Raw genomic sequence first — 24,287 nt, 5'->3', positions numbered from 1 at the left:
AAAGAACTTAATGTGGTAATTACTCAGGGTCACCTGGGCTTTAAGATTAAGAATTATGTACCTATAGTAATTAACTAATTAATGTTCAATGCCCTCAAATTTCATTATTCATACTTATAAATAAAATGTAACTAGGTATTTATGTAATACCTAACTACATTCAACACTCAATCACATTTAGGTGTTACACACAGATCACAGAAATTGGTGTTACATAATCCGTATACAATAAGTGCATTGATAATAAAAGTTTGTTTCATTGCTAAGAAAAAGACTAAGGCGTTTACTATTTGCAAATCGACAAAAGGCAGAAAAAAACAATTCTAGCATTACTTACTACAATTATTTATTTAAATAGATAAAGTAATAAAATCATTAAATACCTACCTACTACAATGATATTTTATGTTACTCATTTCTGCTCTATCTACACATGACACTCAGCAGTTGTCTTACAAACAAATACCTAGCGGGAATATCTAGGTTTGAAACAGTCATTCGCACGACAAACACTCGTGCATCAATACCTTTCACGCATGTTTTGATAAAACCGAAGTGCATTTTCATGTTGACGCTATTTCTAAACCCTGGAGATATCACTACGGGGAGTTATGTGAACTCAAATAATATTCATCTGGTTTCTTCACGCAGTACGCCCGCACGGTTCCCTTCAGCTCGTCTCCTGGCTTCCCCTTCGTCACCGTCACGAAGTACCGGTAGCCTGCGCCTCCACGCAGCAGGATAGGTATACCACCGGTGGTTTCGATGGCTAAGTGGGTTATCTGGATAAGAAAACGTAATACATCGACAATGTAAAACCACACAACACAACAACAACGCCTACCACTTCAAAATAGCACTGTTTCTTAATAGTGAAATTGCTGTAGCAAACGAAACAGGCTTTACTTTAAATGTATGTACTGATGTTATGTTACTTATATCTTAGTAATACTTATTTCTTATCCGATTTATTTAAACTTAATATTGATAAATGTGCAAACGAAAGTATAGGTACCTACCTACCTAGATAAGGTAGCGACGATGACGTAATAAAATCCCATCAAAAAGGAAGAACATTTACATAAGTCAATCGAAGTAGATACCTATTTTTTATTTTACCTACTTACTAGGTGTGTATGTTTATGTGGTTTAATTCTCAACTTACAATACAATCAAACATTCCTTCACAAAGCACGTGGTGGCCAGTATGCTGGGCGGCAAATTCAAACTTCCTCCTGTAGACCCTCGTGTCATTCGGCCTTCTGGAGCCTTGGTACAGGTTCTTGAAGGGAGACTTTAAGATATCTGGGGAATGTGTGGTCGACGGCAATGGCTCAGGGTACTCGTACTTTTTTATGAAACGACGATAGTTTGGACTAAAACAGACAAAAATTCTTTACTTTTCTGAAGTTTAGCGTTTTTAATTAAATAGTAAATAAATATTTAAAATTGTTGGTACAAAAATCATACTTACATCACTCGATTTCCAATACCAAAATTGTGCATTTTCTCATACAAAAAACTTTGACTAAGACAATCTACACTAAATTCTAAAGTAAAACTAATGCTAAAATAAACTAACGTGAGATCAGCGAACGATTTCATAATTTCTAACAAATATTCATAACGATGTCGGCCAAACTTTTTAGTATAAACTTTGTAAAGTTAAATAATATTAGGTAAAAATATTACTATAACATCTGCAAAACGTCTTCGGAACCGATATTTTACGGGCGATTTGTAAACGATACGCCTACATGACTTTTACTGCACTTAGGTAATATTTTTGATACTGCCAACTGCATACAATTTCGTTATCAAAGCATTTTATTAGAATATTGTAAAATCTATTATGTAAACAGTTCACGTAACTTTGAAAGTGAAATGCATACTTTACCTAGGTACCTACTTGTTTACTACCTTTACATTTATTTATGATATAATATTTATGACCCCTTATCTTTCTATTTTGTATAGCCTGACCAGGAACATAAAAACCCTGGCATAGAGGNGGACCTCTGTGTCTGAAGCAGGTGGTCTTACCACTAGACCACAGAAGAGGCGGTTAATAACGACACTGGCGACTGAAGTTGAAAAAAACTATAACTGCACTAAAAACTAAACCAGTTGTCCTCTAGGTTGTCTGGAAGAGATCTTTTAACGATAAGACCACCTAAATTGTGCCGTCTCTTTTGTAGGTATTCCTTTTCTTTCTTATCTTGTGTGATTATAGCTTGTGATAGGTAGTGTTTTTCATTTTTAAATGGCAATTACTTTCATCACAGTTTCATGTTTTAACTTGGCGAACTGTTATTTAACACAGACACTCGAGCTCAAATTGTACACAAACACTCTTACTCAATACCATTAAATTAAAGATCGGCCTGTACATCAGCTGGAGTTATTTGTAATTATAACCGGCTTGATCCTGCGGGAACCGATGCAGTAATTGTTTACGATGCCGGCGCTTGCGCAGGCCACGCGCGCGTCTATTGAGAATGAAGAATAAAGACATTGACTATTAGAGGCCGTTCGACAGCTGGGACATTATGCATTTGACACTACTTCGTTTCCGCCTACGTACCTAAGTAATTAATATCGTTTGTTGGAGTTACTCTACCCAAAAGATACGTAAAATATAAAATAAAACAGTTTACAATTGACGGAGAAATCGGTAAAAAAATCCTATTCTGAAGTCGGTTAAAATGCAACTACACTGGTTTTCATTAATCAGTAATAACACTGTATTGGCATCAGTGTTTTCTACAGAAATTAATTCCAAATACTTAGTTCACCAAAAATATCTTTCTTTACTCATAAAGAAAGTATTTTTATACCTCAACTCAACCTGTAGTTAAAATTAAAAACAAAGATAAGTAATTATTCGTTTCAGGTCAAAAGGTTACAGATTAAAAGAACTTAATGTGGTAATTACTCAGGGTCACCTGGGCTTTAAGATTAAGAATTATGTATAGTAATGAATGTTCATTGCCCTCAAATTTCATTATTCATACTTATAAATAAAATGTAACTAGGTACCTATGTAATACCTAACTACATTCAACACTCAATCGTATTTAGGTGTTACACACAGATCACAGAAATTGGTGTTACATAATCCGTATACAATAAGTGCATTGATAATAAAAGTTTGTTTCATTGCTAAGAAACAAGACTAAGGCGTTTACTATTTGCAAATCGACATAAGGCAGAAAAACAATTCTAGCATTAGTACAGTTATTTATTTAATAAGGTAATAAAATCTTTAAGTACCTACTACAATGATATTTTATGTTACTCATTTCTTCTTTACCTACACTTGACACTCAGCAGTTGTCTTACAAATAGCGGGAATATGAAACAGTCATATCACTCGTACATCAATCAATACTAATACCTTTCACGCATGTTTTGAAAAAAACCGAAGTACATAATTCAGGTTGACATTATTAGGTACTTAACCCTAAAGATATCGCTACGGGGAGTTATGTGAACTCAAATAATATTCATCTGGTTTCTTCACGCAGTACGCCCGCACTGTTCCCTTCAGCTCGTCTCCTGGCTTCCCCTTCGTCACCGTCACGAAGTACCGGTAGCCTGCGCCTCCACGCAGCAGGATAGGTATACCACCGGTGGTTTCGATGGCTAAGTGGGTTATCTGGATAAGAAAACGTAATAAATCGGCAATGTAAAACCACACAACTGACACAACACAACAACAACGCCTACCATTTCGAAATAGCACTGTTTCTTAATAGTGAAATTGCTGTAGCAAACGAAACAGGCGTTTAGTAAATTCCTCTTGCTTTACTTATAACGTTACTTATAACTTAGTAATACTTATTTCTTATGCGATTTATTTAAACTTAATATTGATAAATGTGCAAACGAAAGTATATCTAGATAAGGTAGCGACGATGACGTAATAAAATCCCATCAAAAAGGAAGAACATTTTCTTAAGTCAATAGAAGTACCTATTTTTTATTTTACCTACTTATTAGGTGTGTATGTTTAATTCTCAACTTACAATACAATCAAACATTCCTTCACAAAGCACGTGGTGGCCAGTATGCTGGGCGGCAAATTCGAACTTCCTCCTGTAGACCCTCGTGTCATTCGGCCTTCTGGAGCCTTGGTACAGGTTCTTGAAGGGAGACTTTAAGATATCTGGGGAATGTGTAGTCGACGGCAATGGCTCAGGGTACTCGTACTTTTTTATGAAACGACGATAGTTTGGACTAAAACAGATAAAAGTCTTTACTTTTCTGAAGTTTAGCGTATTCAATTAAATAATACAAAATAAATAACCAAAGTTGTTGGCAGAAAATAATAAAAATCATACTCACATCACTCGATTTCCAATACCAAAATTGTGCATTTTCTCATACAAAAAACTTTGACTAAGACAATCTACACTAAATTCTAAAGTAAAACTAATGCTAAAATAAACTAACGTGAGATCAGCGAACGATTTCATAATTTCTAACAAATATTCATAACGATGTCGGCCAAAATTTTTAGTATAAACTTTGTAAAGTTAAATAATATTAGGTAAAAATATTACTATAACATCTGCAAAACGTCTTCGGAACCGATATTTTACGGGCGATTGTAAACGATACGCCTACATGACTTTTACTGCACCCTATGTAATATTTTTGATACTTCCAACTGCATACAATTTCGTTATCAAAGCATTTTATTAGAATAATGTAAAATCTGTTATGTAAACATTATTTTCACGTAACTTTGAAAGTGAAATGCATACTTTAACTAGGTACCTACTTGTTTACTACATTTACATTTTTTTTATATGTTACTAAAATCTTAATAAATTAATCCCAGTGAGTGAGTGACCCTTTGTATTATCTTTTTCTATTTTGTAGTAACACGAAGGTAGATGGAAAGTTAAGTTATACACACCACACAAAACAATAAAAGACATAAATACACAAAAGAGACAGAGCAATTACTAAAAACATATAAAATAAACTCCTCCTCCTTTTCTGAAGTCGGTTAAATTCTCTAGTTCCGATTTTTCCCGTAACATTGCGTAACAAAACGCCTCCTATAACGTAAAGGTAAATGTTTTTTGTTAGTAACTAAACGCAACTGACATTTAGTAATTGACAAATGCATTGATTGTTCTCCTCTCTCGCATTTTATTATTTCAATTTTCTATTATTTAGACCAATCGTATTATGTGTGTGTTTATTAAACTATCACTTGATTGAATAATAAATCTAAAATTTCCGCTACGTTTATGAAATCTTCCACTTTTTCTTATTAATCATGGACGGTAAGATCATGACTCAAGCGGTTTTAATATTCTCGCTCGTAACTCGCAAGAAATTCAATAAATGTACATAAATTCTATTTTTCAGGCTCTTCAGCAAAGAAATCTACCTCGCTTGAGACTCTTGTCATCCAAAACATTACGAATTTGAACGATTTGAAAACGAAACTCGGTGATATCATACAAGCAAGTAAAGATTACGAATACGATGTTTCCTCATGTCTGAAAACTCTTCTGAGCAGTTCTGATCAAGAAATAGTAGTGCTAACGGTGCAAGCGATCTCGGAGCTCGCAAAATGTGAAAATAAAAGAGAAACTTACGCTCAGAAGGATGTGATACAGCCAATAATAAGTATATTGGACAAAGAGATAAATTACTTAAATTTAGAGCTTGTGAAGCAATGCTGCAGGGCTTTGGGTAATTTATGCTGTGACTGCGATGCTTCACGGACTGTTATACTGGAGATTAATGGTGTTCCTGTGCTAATTAGATTGCTAGAGCAAACACTGGCCCAGTCTAATCCTGTGTACGATGAAATAAAGCTTCTTGTGAGTAAAACCTTGTTAAATTTCGCCATTGGCGGTTCAGAGTTCTCCGATGCTATTATTCAAGCTGGCATATTAGATATTTTACACAAAATTTTGTCACTGGAGCTGGACAAAGAAGACATGAATGACGATGTAGTATCCACATGTTTGTTGATACTGAGTGTGATAAATGATAATACTCCAGAGTACCTGTTCGAGGAAAAAGTCAATAAGGACGTTCTCAATGTACTCCGGGAGACCACTAATGTGGAGATATCTGAACTTTGCTTGGATCATCTACATGCCCAGGCAGAACATGGTAAGCATAAAATAATTTATCAAAATCGTTAAATATTGTTATTGGGTTTGATATGTAAATTGACATAAAATGTAGTTATATTGTATAAGTTAAAATTGATAATGGTGCGGTGGTGGAAATTGGAAAGCAGAATGACTATTTGATTATTTACTACTTTACCTATTAAATACAGTTCTCATCAAAGTATTATCCTCATCGTTTCATATGGTCCACTATATTAGCAGAATGAGTATCTTTAATGAATTCTGAGTCAAAACTAAATTTCTCTCATTCCAGACTCGGTAAAGAACATGGTAGCAAGTGAGGGCGGGGTGCAACTAGTCTGTACACGCCTTGAGCAGCTGATGGCGCGCCGAGAGGCGGGTGACGTCAGCGCTGAAGATTCAGAAATCGATGCCATCATCAAACAGGCCTGCGATCTCATCATCATAATTTTGACTGGAGGTAATATTGCAATATATTTGAATGGGTATTTATCAAAGCAGATCCTTAGAATGTATCATCACTTGTGTAAATAAGGTTGAACAGTCTCAAAAAACTTAAGTAGGTATTGTACAGTGGTCTAAAATAGAAAGAATCTGAAAACTATCTACATCAGACAAACAAATCATAGCTCTTCCAAATAACACAGCACACTCGCGACAATTTTTTGCCTGTGTAATAAGCTAAATAAATATACTTGTGGTACGAGTGTGTTCTCCACAACCGTCTAGTGGTGGTGTGGTTCAAACCTCCGATCTCAAGTCTGTCAGCCCGATCTTCAGCTATTCACTTGCAAATTCCGAAACTCCACAAAACTTTTCTTTTCCCAGACGACGCAATGAACATGCTATACAACAACGGCGTAGGCGAGGTGTATCTAAGCATGGTAAGGTGGCTGGACTCGCGCGACTGGCAGTTATTGACCACTGGGGTATTGGCTGTTGGCAACTTCGCGCGCCGAGACGACTACTGTGCGCAAATGATGCAGGACCGCATCTTTGATAAGTTGCTCGGTGAGTTGATAATGATAAGGGCGTTTAGTCACCACTTCAAGAACACGCATGACGCCCTTCGAGCAAATGAAAAATTTCTGGCTACTCAACCTTCACTGGTTGGATTTAACTGCAGGCCTAACTGTAGATCCTGGCTGTACAAGAGTTACGGTGGTGGGAGGTGGGATTAGTCACATATTAAAAAGAGAATTGAACTACACTCTCAATCAGACAAGTTGGGGAGGCCTAATGTTCGCATATTGCTCCCTCAGTCGCTTCTAACTATATCTACTCTACCGGAACCATACAACTAATGTCCAATACCAATTTTTTTTTTCCTTTTCTAATCTGCTACTTGGCAATCTGTTTCCGCGAAACAATAATCCAATTATCTGTCCGATTTCAATCCGGTTCTTGAGGCGTTCAGTAAGAGACTAGTCCAGTGAGTCATCTCTTATTCTTTCACTGCGACTTTTACTTCCAATACCAATAGTGCGATTTTGAACAATGCGCCAATGGCGTAGTATCAAAAATTACCGAAAGAAGTACAATTTCTCTATTAAATTATTTGCTATTCTAGTGGCAAAACTTTACTATCGGCACGAATCTACTGACAACGTTAATCTACCAATGAAACGCCCTCAATTTCCGGATTGCTGACATTCCCTATTTCCCTGCAGACATCTTCGAAGTGTACCACGGGTTCGGGGTGCGCATGCAGAAGGATCCGGACGCGGTGCGGCCCGTAGACCCCGCCACCGTCACCAAGGTGCAGCACGCGGTGCTTTCGGCGCTGAGGAATCTTATCGTGCCGGTTGCTAACAAGGTCAGTGTTCTTCTTTTTCTTCTTGTTTTGTTTATGGCCAGTTCTGGGATATCCCACAGAGTGAACTCCCCAATTTATTATTGGTTGCTTANCTGACAACGTTAATCTACCAATGAAACGCCCTCAATCTCCGGATTGCTGACATTCCCTATTACCCTGCAGACATCTTCGAGGTGTACCACGGGTTCGGGGTCCGCATGCAGAAGGATCCGGACGCGGTGCGGCCCGTGGACCCCGCCACCGTCACCAAGGTGCAGCACGCGGTGCTTTCGGCGCTGAGGAATCTTATCGTACCGGTTGCTAACAAGGTCAGTGAAAGAAAGAAAGAAAATATTTTATTTGGCCCAACGTATTAAATTATTACAGTATACAGTTTACACACACACAGGACCGGTCTTTGTGGAAATCCTTGGGGGAGGCCTTTGTCCAGCAGTGGACGTCTTTCGGCTGAAACGAACGAACGAATACAGTTTACAATACTTGCACATTTGTGGACCAAAATGGCATCCGCTCAGCATTGTGTCCTTCTACTTTTTCTTGTTTTGTTTATGGCCAGTTCTGGGATATCCCACAGAGTGACTTCCCCAATGTTGCCTATTTATCTTTTAAACATAAGTACATGTTTTATTAATATTCTAACTAAAGCAATAACGGTAGTAATGAACAGAAAAAACTCGTGTATCAATAAATTTCTGCTATTATGACATGGCTTTTGTCATAGAATAACAACAAGGTTAGGATTTTATAAATCTGTGCAGATGAAATCTACCGTCGCGTCGTCCTTAAATTTCCACTTTTTCGAATATGGTGGAACATGTATAGCATTAAATAATAAATAAAAAGCTTTTATAATAATAAATAAATAGCATTACAAAATGTCAAATGTTAGTCTTTAGAAGAAGCATTGCCTCTTTATAATACAGTGTACAAGATCTTATCACCAGGTGCATGCATGAGCATAAGCGTAACAATATTGCGTTAAAATAATCCGTTCTATTATTGTTTGCAGCGGGTGGCGGCGGCGCAAGGCCGCGCGGCGCCGCTGCTACTGAGCGCTTTGCCGCTGGTGGAGGAGCACCACGTGGCTTACAAGCTATTGGCTNCACTCGAATTTTTTTTTTTTTAATGAGGGATCGGATTCATTCACTCATTCAACGCGCCGAACATGACCGATAACAGCGCGGAAACTCCCGAATGCATATTCGGTTTCGGTCGTAGTTTCGGCAAGTTTGCCGCCGAAAACGAAACTAAACCGAAACTCGTGTTTTTACCGAAACTCAACCGAAAACGAAACCGAAACCGAACATTCGGTCGGACACTACATAGAACTAACTACGCTAAGATTTTAAAAGTCTGTGTAGATGAATATGCCTTCGTCATACAATTTTTCCGGACATGGTGGAACATGTAGCATTACAAAATGTCAAATGTTAGTCTTTAGAAGAAGCATTGCCTCTTTATAATACAGTGTATGAGATCACCAGGTGCATGCATGAAAATAAGCGTAAGTAACAATATTGCGTTAAAATAATCCGTTTTATTATTGTTTGCAGCGGGTGGCGGCGGCGCAAGGCCGCGCGGCGCCTCTGCTACTAAGCGCTTTGCCGCTGGTGGAGGAGCACCACGTGGCCTACAAGCTGCTGGCCNTATTGGCTGCTATACGCATGCTCGTCGACGGGCAAGGTAAGGATTCGAAGACGTCACTAGTAATCTGACTGTTTTAACACGAGCCGGATAGTATAGTTTATCCATTTAAATTCTTCCTCGTGCAATCGCATCAACTGTCAATTTTTCTTGCGCGACGAATGTTGGTATATACCAATCCCTTTTCAATGCAATTTCTATAATACGGTATATTAGTAACCTAGTCCTAGTGAATTGCCTAATTAAATGGAAAACTTCAGTTTTGACCAATATTTTGGCACTTAAATACATGAAGAGAACCTTTTCTCTAGCCTACAGACTTAAAATAGACATTTATACTTTTCATTTTGTTTTCGTGTTGAATCCCTTCTGCTATAATATGAAAATAGTAAGACACAAATGTCAAAATCAGTCCTTGTTACATTGTGAGTCGAATCATCATCGGTGGCAATACCAGGCTGATGTTACTTCGCAGTTTAAGTTGTCAAAACCCTACCGCATCATCCATCAGAAACGTATCACTTACCTTTACTTCCTATTCCAGAGAGCGTCGCTCGCCAACTAGCCACCCACTCGGAAGCTTTAGCCAGCGTGGCTCGCTGGGGACACGCGGGGCAGTGCGCGGGCGCGGCGGGCGAGGCGCCGCGCCTGCTGGCCTGGGCCGCCAGGCAGCTGCGGCACTCCAGCCACTGGCGGCAGCTTGTGCAGGTACCATCTGGGCGACAAGACCACGTCTTACATTGCAGTTAATGTAGGGGACAATGACCTAAGGCCTAGTGGTGCTGGACTGCTGGCCTGGGCCGCCAAGCAGCTGCTGCCACTCCAGCCACTGGCGGCAGCTTGTGCAGGTACCATCTGGGCGACAAGACCACGTCTTACATTGCAGGAAATGTAGGGGACAATGACCTAAGGCCTAGTGGTGCTGGACTGCTGGCCTGGGCCGCCAAGCAGCTGCTGCCACTCCAGCCACTGGCGGCAGCTTGTGCAGGTACCATCTGGGCGACAAGACCACGTCTTACATTGCAGGAAATGTAGTAGTGGTGTAAACGGCGCCGCACCGCAGGTACAACCCGCACTTCGATTGAGCGAGACGGTGCCGTATTGCGGCGCCGCATACCACCATGTGTACAGCGATGCGGCAAAATGCTTGCGGTATAGCATCTCCCTAAGGCCCAGTGGAGCTGGCCTAAGCCGTCAAGCAGCTGCGGCACTCCAGCCACTGGCGGCAGCTTGTGCAGGTACCGTCCGCCCGGCTGGGTATCTAGGCGATAAGACCACGTCTTAGCCTGGTTTTAGAGTCACGCTGACGCGCGCTGACCGTCAGCGCTAACAGCAGGCTGGGTATCTAGGCAAGGTAAGAAGGAGTCTTACATAGCAGGAAATATAATAGCGATGTTAACAAGGGGACAATAATACAAGTGGTGCGGGCGTGAGCCGCCAAGCAGCTGCGGCACTCCAGCCACTGGCGGCAGCTTATGCAGGTACCATCTGGACGATAAGACCAAGGAAATGTAGGGGACAATAACCTAAGGGAGAAGCCACATGGTGCGGTGCATATAAAAATCAATGATATACCAGACGGTGCGTTCCGGCGCCGAACCGCAGGCACACCGCACTTCGATTGAGCGAGACGGTGCCGTTGCGGCGCCGCACCGCACCGTGTAGCATCTCCCTAAGGCCCAGTGGAGCTGGCCTAGGCCGCCAGGCAGCTGCGGCACTCCAGCCACTGGCGGCAGCTTGTGCAGGTACCATCTAGGCGACAAGACCACGTCTTAGGCTGGTTTTAGAGTCACGCTGACGCACGCTGACCGTCAGCGCCGAAGATCAGCGAGCGGTCAGCGCAATACTAAAACCAGCCTTAGGGCTCGTGCGGCGTGGCGTGCCGCGTCGAGTCGGGCGTTTCTACCGTTTATGCTGAGGCGGCGCGTGCAGTGGCCTACGTCGTCCCACGAGCCAACTCAATAAAGAAATGTACGATATTGCGGTGTAGCAGTTTACGCCGCGTCGTACGCAGCGGCGTATACGGCGTCGGTCAGTGCGGCACCCGTTGTGACTTTCAGTCTTGTTGGATGTAGTAGTGATGTAAATGAGGGGACAATAACCTAAGGCTCAGTGGTGCTGGCCTGGGCCGCCAAGCAGCTGCGGCACTCCAGCCACTGGCGGCAGCTTGTGCAGGTACCATGGCGACAAGACCACGTGTTACATTGCAGGAAATGTAGTAGTGGTGTAAAGGAGGGGACAATAACCCAAGGCCTAGTGGTGCCAATAACATAAGGCCCAGTGGTGCGGACCTAGACCGCCAAGCAGCTGCGACACTCCAGCCACTGGAGGCAGCTTGTGCAGGTACCATCTAGGCGATAAGACCAAGGAAATGTAGGGGACAATAACCTAAGGCTCAGTGGTGCTGACTGCTGGCCTAGGCCTTCCAGCAGCTGCGGCACTCCAGCCACTGGCGGCAGCTTGTGCAGGTACCATCTAGGCGATAAGACCAAGGAAATGTAGGGGACAATAACCTAAGGCTCAGTGGTGCTGACTGCTGGCCTAGGCCTTCCAGCAGCTGAGGCACTCCAGTCACTGGAGGCATCTTGTGCAGGTACCGTCCGCCGGTAAAGGACCACGTCTTACATTGTAGGAAATGTAAGGGACAATAACCTAAGACCCAGTAGTGTCGGCGGACATTGACAGTGTCTTCCAGAGTCTGTTAAGAAGGATGCTAATGAGTGTAATTTAAGCACCCAATTTGCCTTCTCAACTTCCCCTAATTCTATATTTTTCTTATTTTCAGGTTGAAGGATGTGTATCCAGTTTAGTGAACATGCTAGTTGTATGTCACTCAGTAATGCAGAACGAAGCTATTCTCGCTNTTCTGCTACAATTTGAAAATAATAAGACAATGTCAAAATGAGTCCCTGATACAATGGGTTTAGCGCCATAATACGTAAGAAATCTGTATCCCTTATTACCAGGGTGCGAGCCAGTCGCAACAGCATTCTGAGGACCCTAGCGGACAGATACACATCGCCGCTATGGAAGTGTCTTGTGCAGAGACTGATCACGGGGCCTTATCCACCCCCATGATGGTCCGTCTCTGCACAGGGTACAAATTTTTGAATTTGTTATTGTTTGTGTGTATGTTTATTTTCGAACCCGTTTAATATTATTATTAATGCCAGGTGGGTGCCACTTCGTAGTTAAAGTTGTTACAACCGTACCGTATCGACAAAAATATCACTTACCTTACTCCATTTCAGAGAGCGTAGCCCGCCAGCTAGCGACCCACTCGGAAGCTTTAGCCAGCGTGGCTCGCTGGGGACACGCGGGGCAGTGCGCGGGCGCGGCGGGCGAGGCGCCGCGCCTGCTGGCCTGGGCCGCCAGGCAGCTGCGGCACTCCAGCCACTGGCGGCAGCTTGTGCAGGTACCATCTAGGCGACAAGACCACGTCTTAGGCTGGTTTTAGAGTCACGCTGACGCACGCTGACCGTCAGCGCTGACAGCAAATGTATGAAGCGTCGGCGCCGAGCGATCAGCGTCACTCAGGAACGTTCCGCACCGTGTGGCATCTCCCTACCGTCTTACATTGCAGGAAATGTAGGGGACAATAACCTAAGGCCCAGTGGAGCTGGCCTGGGCCGCCAAGCAGCTGCAACACTCCAGCCACTGGCAGCAGCTTGTGCAGGTACCATCTAGGCGACAAGACCAAGGAAATGTAGGGGACAATAACCTAAGGGAGAAGCCACATGGTGCGGTGCATATAAAAATCAATGATATGCCAGACGGTGCGTTGCGGCGCCGCACCGCACCGTGTAGCATCTCCCTAAGGCCCAGTGGTGCTGGCCTGGGCCGCCAAGTAGCTGCGGCTCTCCAGCCACTGGCGGCAGCTTGTGCAGGTACCGTCCGCCAGGCTTGGTATCTAGGTGATAAAACCACGTCTTACTTTGCAGGAAATGTAGGAGACAATAACCTAAGGCCCAGTAGTGGACCATTCTAGCCGCTGGCGGCACTCGTGCAGGTACCATGCCAGGCTTAGTATCTAGGTGATAAAACCATGTCTTACATTTAGGAAATTCGCAAGACGGCTTTACCTATAGTCCGCGTACATGTATTACGTTGCACGCACGGTCGTAGGGGGATCGTGAGCCACTAGAGGGCGCTAGGTTAATTATTGCATACTGGCGCTACATAGGCTCTACACTGCTTCGGAGCGGACTAATGTTGACCAGTGTTAGCGAGGAGCAGCGTAAGAAACTCAGGCGCGCTGTTTGAATTGAGATTTCCAGCTTCATCTTCTACTCAAGGATGAACTTAATATGCGAAGTTCAGACTTAATTAGGAGATGAATACGCTCAAGCCAAAACTCATTCAGAAACCGGGCCTCAGTCACAATAATGACGTCGACTAACAATAAATTGTCAGCCTCTGATCTGTTTTAAAAGGCATTTCATAATAACCATCAATACTTGGGACGATGGGTTTATGGGACTCTTTCCACGGGCGGGGCCCTTCTTACACTGACAGTGTCCTTCGGAGCCTTTAAGATGGTCCCACCTCCACATCCCCTAAGATATGTTTTTTTTTTCAGGTTGAAGGATGTGTATCCAGTTTGGTGAACATGCTAGTTGTATGTCACTCGGTAATGCAGAACGAAGCTATTCTCGCTCTTACGCTGCTCGCAATAGAGTCGCTAAACAACAAAACTCCCACGAGCGAGGCCCCATCCGACTTCGATTACGAAAAGAGTTTTACCTCTCAGTTAATAAAGTCGGAAATCGGGAAGCACGTCGCGGTACTCATTGAGACTAACTGTGCGAAAATGCCAATGGAAGTGGCAGAGAATTTGCTCGCGTTTCTCGATATAACTTCGAAGAAGAATGATTTGGCTTCAGATTACAAAGAAACGAAGGTTCACGAGTCTCTAAAGAAGTTTTGCGACTCACGAAACGATTTCAGCGATGACTTGAAGGCATGCATAAATGGAGTAGTCACGTCTATTTTAAATAATGCCAAAGCGGAGTAAACCTCGAAGTGTCGGTTTTTGAAACCAATCGACTTATTGTTTGAATTTATTTCAGAGTCTACCAAGTTGTTGTTCATTGCCACCGTCAGTTATGTCATTTGACATGTACTGAATTAACCAAATAGAACCTTATGACTGACAAAATAAGACCAATTATCTGTGTCAAAGAATAGATAGGTAACCGATAGGCTACGATTACCGTCTGATATATCCGCAACCGATTTTTGCTATATAAATCGACATGAAGGTGGCTTGTTCTAGCCTGTTCTATAATAATGGGACAGTTATACGGTGTATTGCCGAGGAGGATTAGTTCAATATGAATGTATTTAATGTTATTTATAAATGATTTGGTTTTATCAAACATTAAGCTGATATCTGATTTGTATATTTTAAAGTGATGTGTCGTGTTTTTGTGACAAATCAGCGCAAAAACGCGACTTTATTACATTCTAAACGTAATTCAGTGGCAAGCTTTTTATGTTTGCCATAAATGAGCGGTTTCTCCTCATGCTTGTCACAATGACATCTGTCAAATATCAGCCAAAGATGAAATATGTAGCGTTTTCAAGGATGTTTGTATTATTTGGATTGTATTTTAAATGTCACTAGAACAATTTTTGCATACGAATGCGCAAATGAAGAATACTGTGAATCAATTGTTGAAATAAACTCGCGTTTATTCGTAAACTATACATATTGGAATCGAGGTTGTATGGGAGTGCTTGAATTTCTCGCTTCCTATCTAGTCATAGTCTAATTAAGCTACTCGTTAGTCATTTTGCTAGATTTCCTTAAATATTTAACATAGTTTAGCGAAAGAATAATATTTAATGAAAGTAATATGTTATTTTTGAGATTCCCTTTCGTATTTTACATTCCACTTAAGTTTGATCACGTTGTAATATTATATTATGAAACGAATTGTTTGACCATAATTGTTATAGTTATTATTGCAATGGCGCGTGTATTATTCCCGTCTCGTTCGCCCGTGATGTGTGAGCGGAGAAGTTTCTTATACAATAGACATAATATTTTCTTTTATGTGGTTATTGGAATTAAGTTACAATGAGAGAACTGCATCAAAATATTATTGATTAATCTTGTTATGATACATTTACCAATTTATGGTCAACAATCGTTTATTCTGATTTAGATAATAATAAACAAGAATACAAAATACACAGCAATACGAACGAAATACTCAAAAGTACAATACTGTAGACACGGTTATATTATTGATAATGGTCTAGCTTCATTGTATTATAATTAACTTCTATTTAAGATTGTAATTAGTGATTACTAGCTTGAATACGGGCCCTCAACATGCTCTATGGCTGATTTATAAAGATATCCTAAACTTAAATCTAAATACGGGGTGTGTATAGTGTATAGATTTATAATAAACCTTATGTGAAATGAGATCTTCACATCCCAAGTTAATATAAAATACTTATTTGACTTGTTAGAGCATTCAACCAGATAAAAAATCAATCACGCACTCCACGTGATTAAAACATGCACCAACAACAGAGGTGAGGTAGGTAATATTGCATTCTAATGGATTAGAGCATCCCAAATATTTTTAGATTTAAGATTATGAATCTTTTCTATCGCTACATTCAAAGTTGAATGTCTGTCTGTAACTGAAGCACGAATAGTTTGGAAATACAACTTAACTACTGTTAGCAAAATAATACAGCTGAAAATATTTTCACATGATGTCGATAATCCCTAAAAGTGATGTCTGCCCTTTATCGCAATCATGCTTGTCGATGTCTCTTAACAGTAAACAAGTTATTCGTGCTTTGGCTCTCGCGATAGTAAATCAGAAACTATGTCTAACTTCACGCATTTCCTATACTATTGTAGATATAAGTTTTTAACTTCTACTTACCTCGCTTCAGTCTATTACTGAATAAAAGTGTAATACTGAGTAGTTCTCCAATCTACGCAATAAAATGCTACTACTTTTACTACGGGAGTAAAACCAGTTCACATAAGAAACCCAGACTGGCATTGACGCCACGTCATTTCTATTTCATCTGACCATCAAGTCATGCGGTTTAAACATCGGGATCCCCAGTAGTAAAAGTGGCTGCGTGTACGCAGTTTTAAAGACTGCTCCGTTTGCACACCCTGTATAATTCGCGAGTCTTGGGAACAACGAAATGCACTTATATCAATTGGTTTGTCTTTTAAACACAATCTCAACCGAAGAGTGCTTATTCACTCGTGACTTGAAGGGCTTTTATTGTCAAATGCCTTTTCTTTTGCTTGTTTCGTATTTCATTTGATTTCGTTACGGTATTTTACCTTACTATTTAAGTCGCTAAGCGGTAGATAAGAGTAGCGGTCCTTCCTTACCCCACTGGAGTTGCAGTGATGGCGTAGTCATAGTAATATACTTACTATACATAGTTGTTTACAAGATTCGCGAATGTGTGCAGCAGACTAACATTTACCACCTTACTTAAATCCAATCAATTCTTTTCTCTTAACATTAAATTTTAAGATCCGATAGTGCACTTATAAATATAGTTCAAATGCTTCTATAATAATTGTAGTTATAAGACGAACCTTTCAAGTTAAAAATGACAGTTGCTCTTAACTCAATTTTTAACTAATTTTACTTTCACTTAACACTATTGTATTAATGTGAATATTTCCTATTGTTATTAAATTTAATATTACATATTTATATTATCTAATCAGTGTCATTTATTATAAGTAGGTTATAACTTCATTCCGGATTATTTTTCGACGCTCTTATTTTTTACTGTATTTTGAGTTACAATAACAGGATGTTAGGCTTCAGGCTGTGAAAATAATCAAATAAGTGATACAAAGAAACTTCGATAAATTATTACTAATGCCTCAAAATAAATCTAAGTATAAATGAAAATAGTTAAACGTTGTTGGATGGATAGTTCCTCTAAACTATCTTAATTTATTCGTCAATCTTATGCCTTGTCACAAAAACTTATGAATCATAAGTTTTTAAACCAGGATTATCATAAGTTATGATAATCCTGGTCAAAAATTAAAGCTAACAATCTTGATCGTTAATAACCGCCATCAACTAACCTATATAAACCTTTTTTAAAGTATTTTTCTATTTTTCGATTGTTTTGATTTTTGAGGGTGAAAAGGAGGCATAATATTAATGCGGTAATACTTAACTTGCAACCAGTATTGTACAATTTGTACAGTATTGATTGGCAAAGTAACCAAATTATTGCCAAAATCCGAAAACAACGAAAAATGGAATCTTGCTTGTCAGATTAAGGGTTAATACGAGTATTACCGCATCGGCCGATATTCGCACGCGAATATTGTCATTGGCGATAGACGGAAGTCTACCTTTTTAACATTATTTGAACTAGAATGTACACTTATGTGTAGCGTAATTGAGCTTCATCCACCTAGAATACTAGAGTTATCGTATTATAATTCTTGTTAATGCACTCTTTATTGATATAGTTTTATTGGACCAAGATTTATATATTATTCGGTATACTTGTCATCGAATCCATCACTAGGTAATGGTGAATCTTTGATGAACGTAATATTCATATACCATTTAATATTATTATTGTTATTAGATTTATTATTATTATCATAGTTTCTGCTGAAATATGAATATTATTCTAAATAGACTGTGTTTTATTTCCACACCTAAAACCCTGTAGGTAGCTATGTATTATCTATGATATAACTGAGGAAGATATAAATTGTGGGTAGCGTGTGAGATTGAAAGAGTAGCAGTACTAATTATTATAATCAACTTTATTTTAATCTTTTACAACTATATCACAAAAATATAGCTTAATATGTACCTTATTTGTACTAATCGTTAATCTAAGATCATCTTATAACTAAAAATTTAATTAAATGCAAGTGAAAACATCACGATTTTTATGAAGATATAGCCAAGTCAATGTTTTCCTAAANTTCCAAAACATATTTTAAATTAAATAAATATTTTCTTTAAAGTAAACGAACTTTAATTAAAGGCCGGGCCACTTGAAAGGTGCAGCAGAAAAAAGTAAGTGACAGTGCATGCCGCACCAATGCTCGAACTTTAGGGATCTTTCAAATAAAACTTTTTGAACAGACGTAAACGCATGACCACACAATAACTGTTGGTAAGTCATTTTTATACTAATATTGTTGTCATTCATTAGCATCAGGTGCGATTGTGGTCAAATACCTGCATTGTTGCATAAAAAAAAATACAATGACGACTTACCTAAAACGTGTTATTTGAATGAGACCTTTGAGTACTGATTTGATGCTGTGACCATAACAAAAATAATATGAGAAAGAGATACCATAAGCCGTCTACATGGTCTCGTCCAAGTTCATGATGGAGTGCTCCTGGATCATAGTGGACTGCTGCGTGATGGCCAGGCGGAAGCGCAGCTCTTCGTCCGAAATCAGCTGGCTGCCCATGGGGCCTCTGTTGCCGCAGCCCGCCACTGGAAGAAAGACAAAAATCGTTTCATCCTCGAAGACACGCCCCACCATTCTTCCGCTAATGTTTGAGTGTTATCGGTAGATGCTAAATCATCCATGAGTGCACACGCACACTACAATAATGACGCTCGGATTGCTCGGATCTAACTCCCCACACTCCGCGCTTCCCACGACCAAAAAAAGGTTGCGCGCGTCTTCGAGGATGAAACGAAGTATAAAAACCGGTTATTCCCAGTTGCTCCCATTGGCTTGCCCCCACTGGAGGCAATAGGGAATTTGTTAAAATAATTAACCAGTTGTCTTAATGTGTATTTACTACAAATTATCAAATATTATCATATCCTTGCAATAGCAAACAAATCCTTGACAAGTAACTTTAGGGCTGAATTATTAGGCTTATCATACTTGAATTCACTCTTTTCCTTTAATCAATTTCCATAGTACATAATCAGTTTTAAACTAGATTTCATGTCTTATAAATTTGAGAATTGAAACATACCTGGGCATTTTGCAGAAGCTTTCCTCTTGATAAGTTCCATAATAGATTGTTTTTCATAAACATGTCCACACACTGAGTTTTTCATTGGGTCGACTATGGGCCTCTTAGTGATTGGGTCAATCTGAAAACATAAGAAAAAAATTATACCACTAATTAAAGCTGAAAAATCACTATTAATTTACTTAACAGAATGATGTTTACTTTAAAATTAATTATTATTTTATTATTACTTACATATTGGTCCTGTGATTCTGTGATGGCCAAGTCTGAATCATCCATATTTTCTGAAAAATAAAAAAAGAACATTCAGCACATTTTGATTTAATTATAATGAGTTATGTGTAACTTCTGTAACACACTAATCTCACAAAATCCACCAAATAATTCCTTACGTCTGGATTGTTCCATGCCTTTCTGATAGCGTTTAGTCAACTCCAACATGTATGGATGATTGTTTACGTTCAGCCTTTTGCCTGCCATGCTGCACAAGTTGGCATTGAATCTGTCTTGCAATGTGTCGAAGTTTGAGTTGTCCGTCTCTCTCTAAAAATTAATATTTTAAGAGTATGGGTTATTAAATGAAGTTGAAAAGATACATAATTATCATATTTGGGGAGAACATTTAATCAAAAGTATACTATAGCAGAAAATAAAAATATTTCTAAGTCCATGCCCCATAGAGCTCCGTTTCCTACACACTGACCCTGCCTTTAGCATATGGAATAAGGACCTCAGGAACTAACAACTGATCAACAAAATACACCACCGCAACGTTATAATTATTCTACGTAGGTACCTCATCTAAGCACTATTTAATTTTAACTTGCTAAAAAGCCACTATAATGGTGTAGGCACCTATGTTTATGTCATCCCAATGTATTAATAATTAAACTATTTACCTTAGCTTTCTCCAAGGCTTGAATAGCTACATCTTGTTGGGCTTCCTGTAAACAGTACCCTTCGACATAGGACTTCAGTTTCCTAAATTCGGCCTCTTTTTCATCGTCCAAATATTTAGACACGTTGTCCGTACACAAATAAAGGCTTTGCATGCATTGTTTTCTTAGCTCAGCTAGATCTGAATCTGCCATGGTACCTAATTTATATTTAATTAAGTATACGTTGATTTTACAGTCACTCAAATCACTCAATTAATTAAATTATCAAAACAAACAAAAAATGAATCTGCCGGGTGGATTTGGCGGCCGTAATTTTTTGACAGTTTGTTTTGTCACTAATTTTTTTGATCCGATTGACTTCCTCAGAAAAAGGCAATGGCATTATGGGATACAGCCAAGTCTTTAGTTTTTATTTTTCTTTACTTATAAATAATAAATTGCCCTCATAATGAATGATGATAGAAGATACTAGAAGAACTTAATGAAATCTTGAGTTTCAATCAGAGTAATTTAATATAGGGGATTGCTATGGGGGATTGTAATGGCGCTTTACTGAGACTTTACACCAACTTCTTGAGAGGATTTGAAAACTGATGTTGGGTATTTCGCCGAAACAGTAAATTTTCTGTGTCCAGGCAGGCGAACACATGTTTATGTATATCTATACGTATAAAACTATTTTTATGGGAAAGTTCATCAAAAGTTTTATTTGTTTTTGCTATTACATTAGCAGATACTACAAATAAAATAATAGCGTAGAAAAACTTAATCAAAAGTCGTTTTTCTAATTTCCTTGTTATGTCCATTACTGTTGTTTGCCAAAATGAAGGCACACTATAACAAATTGAAGCGTAATTTCATTCTAATAGAAATCTGTTTTTATTTGAGAAACGTTTGGCTATCGGAAAATAAAAACATTAAATGTCAAATAATTAAAGGAAGGAAATAAAGTGAAGTTAAGTTCTTGTCCGAGTCAAAAGTATAATTTCCCTGGGTCTTCATTTCGACCATTGTAGTAACGAAATGAAAGAACTTAGAATGTAATGCACTGCACCGTTACACTCGGCCATTTCGTCCCAAAAGCCCATCGAAGCAGGACAGTACTGCGTTGACCAGTTTCGCGACAAATCGCATAAGTAGGTCCCTCCTTGGGTTTTTGTTTACTAAAAAGTCAATTTCTTTGGACGGCTTTTTGCAACTAAACAATGGATTAATTTTATTGTTTATTTACACAGATGTAGTGTCTGTAGGGGTAAACCCATGATTTATAGCCTGACCAGGAACATAAAAACCCTGGCATAGAGGCGCTTCAATTGCATTTGATAGTGCAACACTGAGTACAGTCGTACATGTGTTAAATTAACAGGCTAAATTTATGTATCAGGATTCAGGATTACGGGCTAATTTGATATTTTCATAAATTAACGAAAAATATTATTAAAAGNTTTCTACCGTGTTCGTACTACTGTCCTCGTAAAATCATCGTAACCGATGTGATTGTAATCGGATTACATGAACATCACTCGACCATGTATGTCCATTTGGACATATCGGAATGGCACGCTTTGACGATCAACTTGCTGTATCTACTCTAATCCATATCTGTGGTGGGTCTAGACAAAGTGCAAATTTTAATCGCAAACCAGTCGAAAAGTGGTCGAAAAGCCCTTTTTTTGTATGGAGTTTTGACGGATTCGATTTTCGATTCGATCAAAAAGTGCGTTTTGTCTAGGGGGGCAGCTTTGACAAAGTTACCGAATTTTTTGACAGTTTCAAACTGTCAAAAATTTTTTTTGATCCGATTTCTTCCTCAGGAAAAGGCAATGGCATTATGGGATACAGCCAAGTCTTTAGTTTTTATTTTTCTTAGTTAAAAATAATAAATTGCCCTCATAATGAATGATGATAGAAGATACTAGAAGATCTTATAAAATCTTGAGTTACAATCAGAGTAATTTAATATTGGGGATTGCTATGGGGGATTGTAATGGTGCTTTACTGAGACTTTACAACTTCTTGAGAGGATTTGAAAACTGATGTTGCACTGTTTTGTTTCATTTGCTCACACTCATGCACGTTCACGAACAATCCGCTACTCACACACTAATTACCTACTAGACGACTAAGCAATAATTTTAGAAAATAAAACAAAACTGCCGTGATTCCACTTTCCCTACAAGAATTTACAAACACCCGTGCAAAATTATCGTTCGTTCGTTCCACAGATGTTCGTTCGTTTCATCCAAATGACGTCCACTGCTGGACAAAGGCCTCCTCCAAGGTTTTCCACAATGAACGGTCCTGCGCTGCCCGCATCCAGGCTCTTCCCGCGACCTTCACCAGATCGTCGGTCCACCTAGTAGGAGGCCTGCCCACGCTACGTATTCCAGCCCGTGGTCGCCACACAAAATTATATTAGTCAAAAATACATGTCTGTAACCAGACAAATCTAAAGTATCTATGAATAAGGTGTGAAAATCCTTGGGGGAGGCCTTTGTACAGCAGTGGACGTCTTTCGGCTGAAACGAACGAACGAACGAAGGTAGACTTACTTGACTTATGGTCCTATGTCCCCTAGATGGGGCAGATGGCGTCCACAACAGTCCTCCATCTCGTTCGGTCTTGAGCTTCTCGCTTGATCTCGCTCCAGGTTTTGCCGATCTTCTTCGCCTCGTCCGCTACAGTGCGCCGCCAAGTTTGCCTGGGTCGACCACGTTTGCGTTTTCCTTGGGGATTCTAATCCAGAGCCTGCTTAGGGATGTGATCGGGGTCCCTTCGGAGAGTATGGCCAATCCAGTTCCACTTGCGGCGCTTGATCTGCTGGTCGATCGGAATTTCGTGGCAGCGTTCCAATAGCTCGACGTTGGAGATTTTCTCGGGCCAGTATATGCCGAGAATTCGGCGAAGGCAGCGGTTGATGAAGACCTGCAGCTGGTGCGAGATAACCTTGGTGACCTTCCACATTTCACACCCATAGAGCAGAACGGATTCATCACACCCTTAGAGCAGAACGGATTTAAACGAACGAAGGTAGCCATGGCCATTATTTTTTAACTACTTATTTAGCTTTGCTCGTCCATTCACTCTCTGAGCTGACTATTTTATTATACCTTACCCTAAAGAAAAAATGTAGGGAAAATAAAAAAAAAGTATTATAGGAATCTGTTTATTTAATAAAAAATAAAGCCATAAATCCTATGCTGATTAACAATTATAAGAAATAACTCAATACAATGTGATTAAAATAAATAATTTGATAATTTAATGAATTCTTAGCTAAAATAACAACACATTATAATTCTCAGCATGTCAATTTTATTATAAGGCACCAAGCATTATAGCCAGCTGTTTGATGAAAGGATGAAGTAGTAACGTTAACGGTATTTCTAGCGTTGTAAGATTACGTTCCGTTCCTTCCGTTGCTAAGATATTTTATATGGTAACGCTCTCATGTCCTAAAGCGGCCGACAGTTGTTTGAGCTGTACTCGCATGTCCTATTCACCATATCTTCTAGCTAGAGGATGAAGTAATAACGTTAACGGTATTCTGCGCGATGTAAGATAACGTTAACGGTTCCGTTGCTAAGGTATTTTATACAGTAACGCCAATGTCCCAAAGCAGCCGACAGTTGTTTGAGCTGTGCTCGCATGTCCCATTCACCCTATCTTCTAGCTAGAGGATGAAGTAATAACGTTAACGGTATTCTTCTTCGACGTAAGATAACGGTTCCGTTGCTAAGGTATTTTATACAGTAACGCCAACATGTCCCAAAGCAGCCGACAGTTGTTTTAGCAGTGCTTGCATTTC

General features: G+C 39.6%; 4 protein-coding genes across 4 annotated transcripts; 1 reads left to right on the top strand and 3 right to left on the bottom strand.

Moving 5' to 3' along the window:
• Positions 1-544: 544 nt before the first annotated feature.
• LOC114362995 (uncharacterized) lies at positions 545-1,534 on the bottom strand. The gene is made up of 3 exons (XM_028318578.1): positions 1,475-1,534; positions 1,166-1,376; positions 545-782 (listed from the first exon to the last, which is right to left on the bottom strand). The coding sequence occupies exons 1-3, from the start codon at positions 1,504-1,506 to the stop codon at positions 600-602; spliced, it is 426 nt and encodes a 141-aa protein (XP_028174379.1). The 5' UTR covers positions 1,507-1,534; the 3' UTR covers positions 545-599.
• Positions 1,535-3,475: 1,941 nt separating this feature from the next.
• LOC114363000 (uncharacterized) lies at positions 3,476-4,478 on the bottom strand. The gene is made up of 3 exons (XM_028318588.1): positions 4,348-4,478; positions 4,029-4,239; positions 3,476-3,658 (listed from the first exon to the last, which is right to left on the bottom strand). Exons 1-3 carry the CDS (start codon positions 4,476-4,478, stop codon positions 3,476-3,478), a joined length of 525 nt encoding a protein of 174 aa, XP_028174389.1.
• Positions 4,479-5,128: 650 nt separating this feature from the next.
• vimar (visceral mesodermal armadillo-repeats) lies at positions 5,129-17,581 on the top strand. Its single transcript, XM_028318597.1, has 8 exons — positions 5,129-5,300; positions 5,386-6,144; positions 6,421-6,588; positions 6,957-7,139; positions 7,799-7,944; positions 9,498-9,627; positions 12,840-13,003; positions 14,168-17,581. The coding sequence occupies exons 1-8, from the start codon at positions 5,294-5,296 to the stop codon at positions 14,600-14,602; spliced, it is 1,992 nt and encodes a 663-aa protein (XP_028174398.1). The 5' UTR covers positions 5,129-5,293; the 3' UTR covers positions 14,603-17,581.
• Positions 17,582-18,769: 1,188 nt separating this feature from the next.
• Positions 18,770-20,788, bottom strand: LOC114363002 (E3 SUMO-protein ligase NSE2). The gene is made up of 5 exons (XM_028318590.1): positions 20,480-20,788; positions 19,973-20,123; positions 19,815-19,864; positions 19,581-19,701; positions 18,770-19,083 (listed from the first exon to the last, which is right to left on the bottom strand). Exons 1-5 carry the CDS (start codon positions 20,669-20,671, stop codon positions 18,947-18,949), a joined length of 651 nt encoding a protein of 216 aa, XP_028174391.1. The 5' UTR covers positions 20,672-20,788; the 3' UTR covers positions 18,770-18,946.
• Between the last annotated feature and the right edge of the window lie 3,499 nt (positions 20,789-24,287).

This window comes from Ostrinia furnacalis, unplaced genomic scaffold, assembly GCF_004193835.3.
Source record: "Ostrinia furnacalis isolate ACB-3 unplaced genomic scaffold, ASM419383v2 OfSCF6937, whole genome shotgun sequence".
Taxonomy (NCBI): domain Eukaryota; kingdom Metazoa; phylum Arthropoda; class Insecta; order Lepidoptera; family Crambidae; genus Ostrinia; species Ostrinia furnacalis.
Note: the sequence above shows the minus strand (reverse complement) of the source record. Positions and strands in the feature narration are given on the sequence as shown.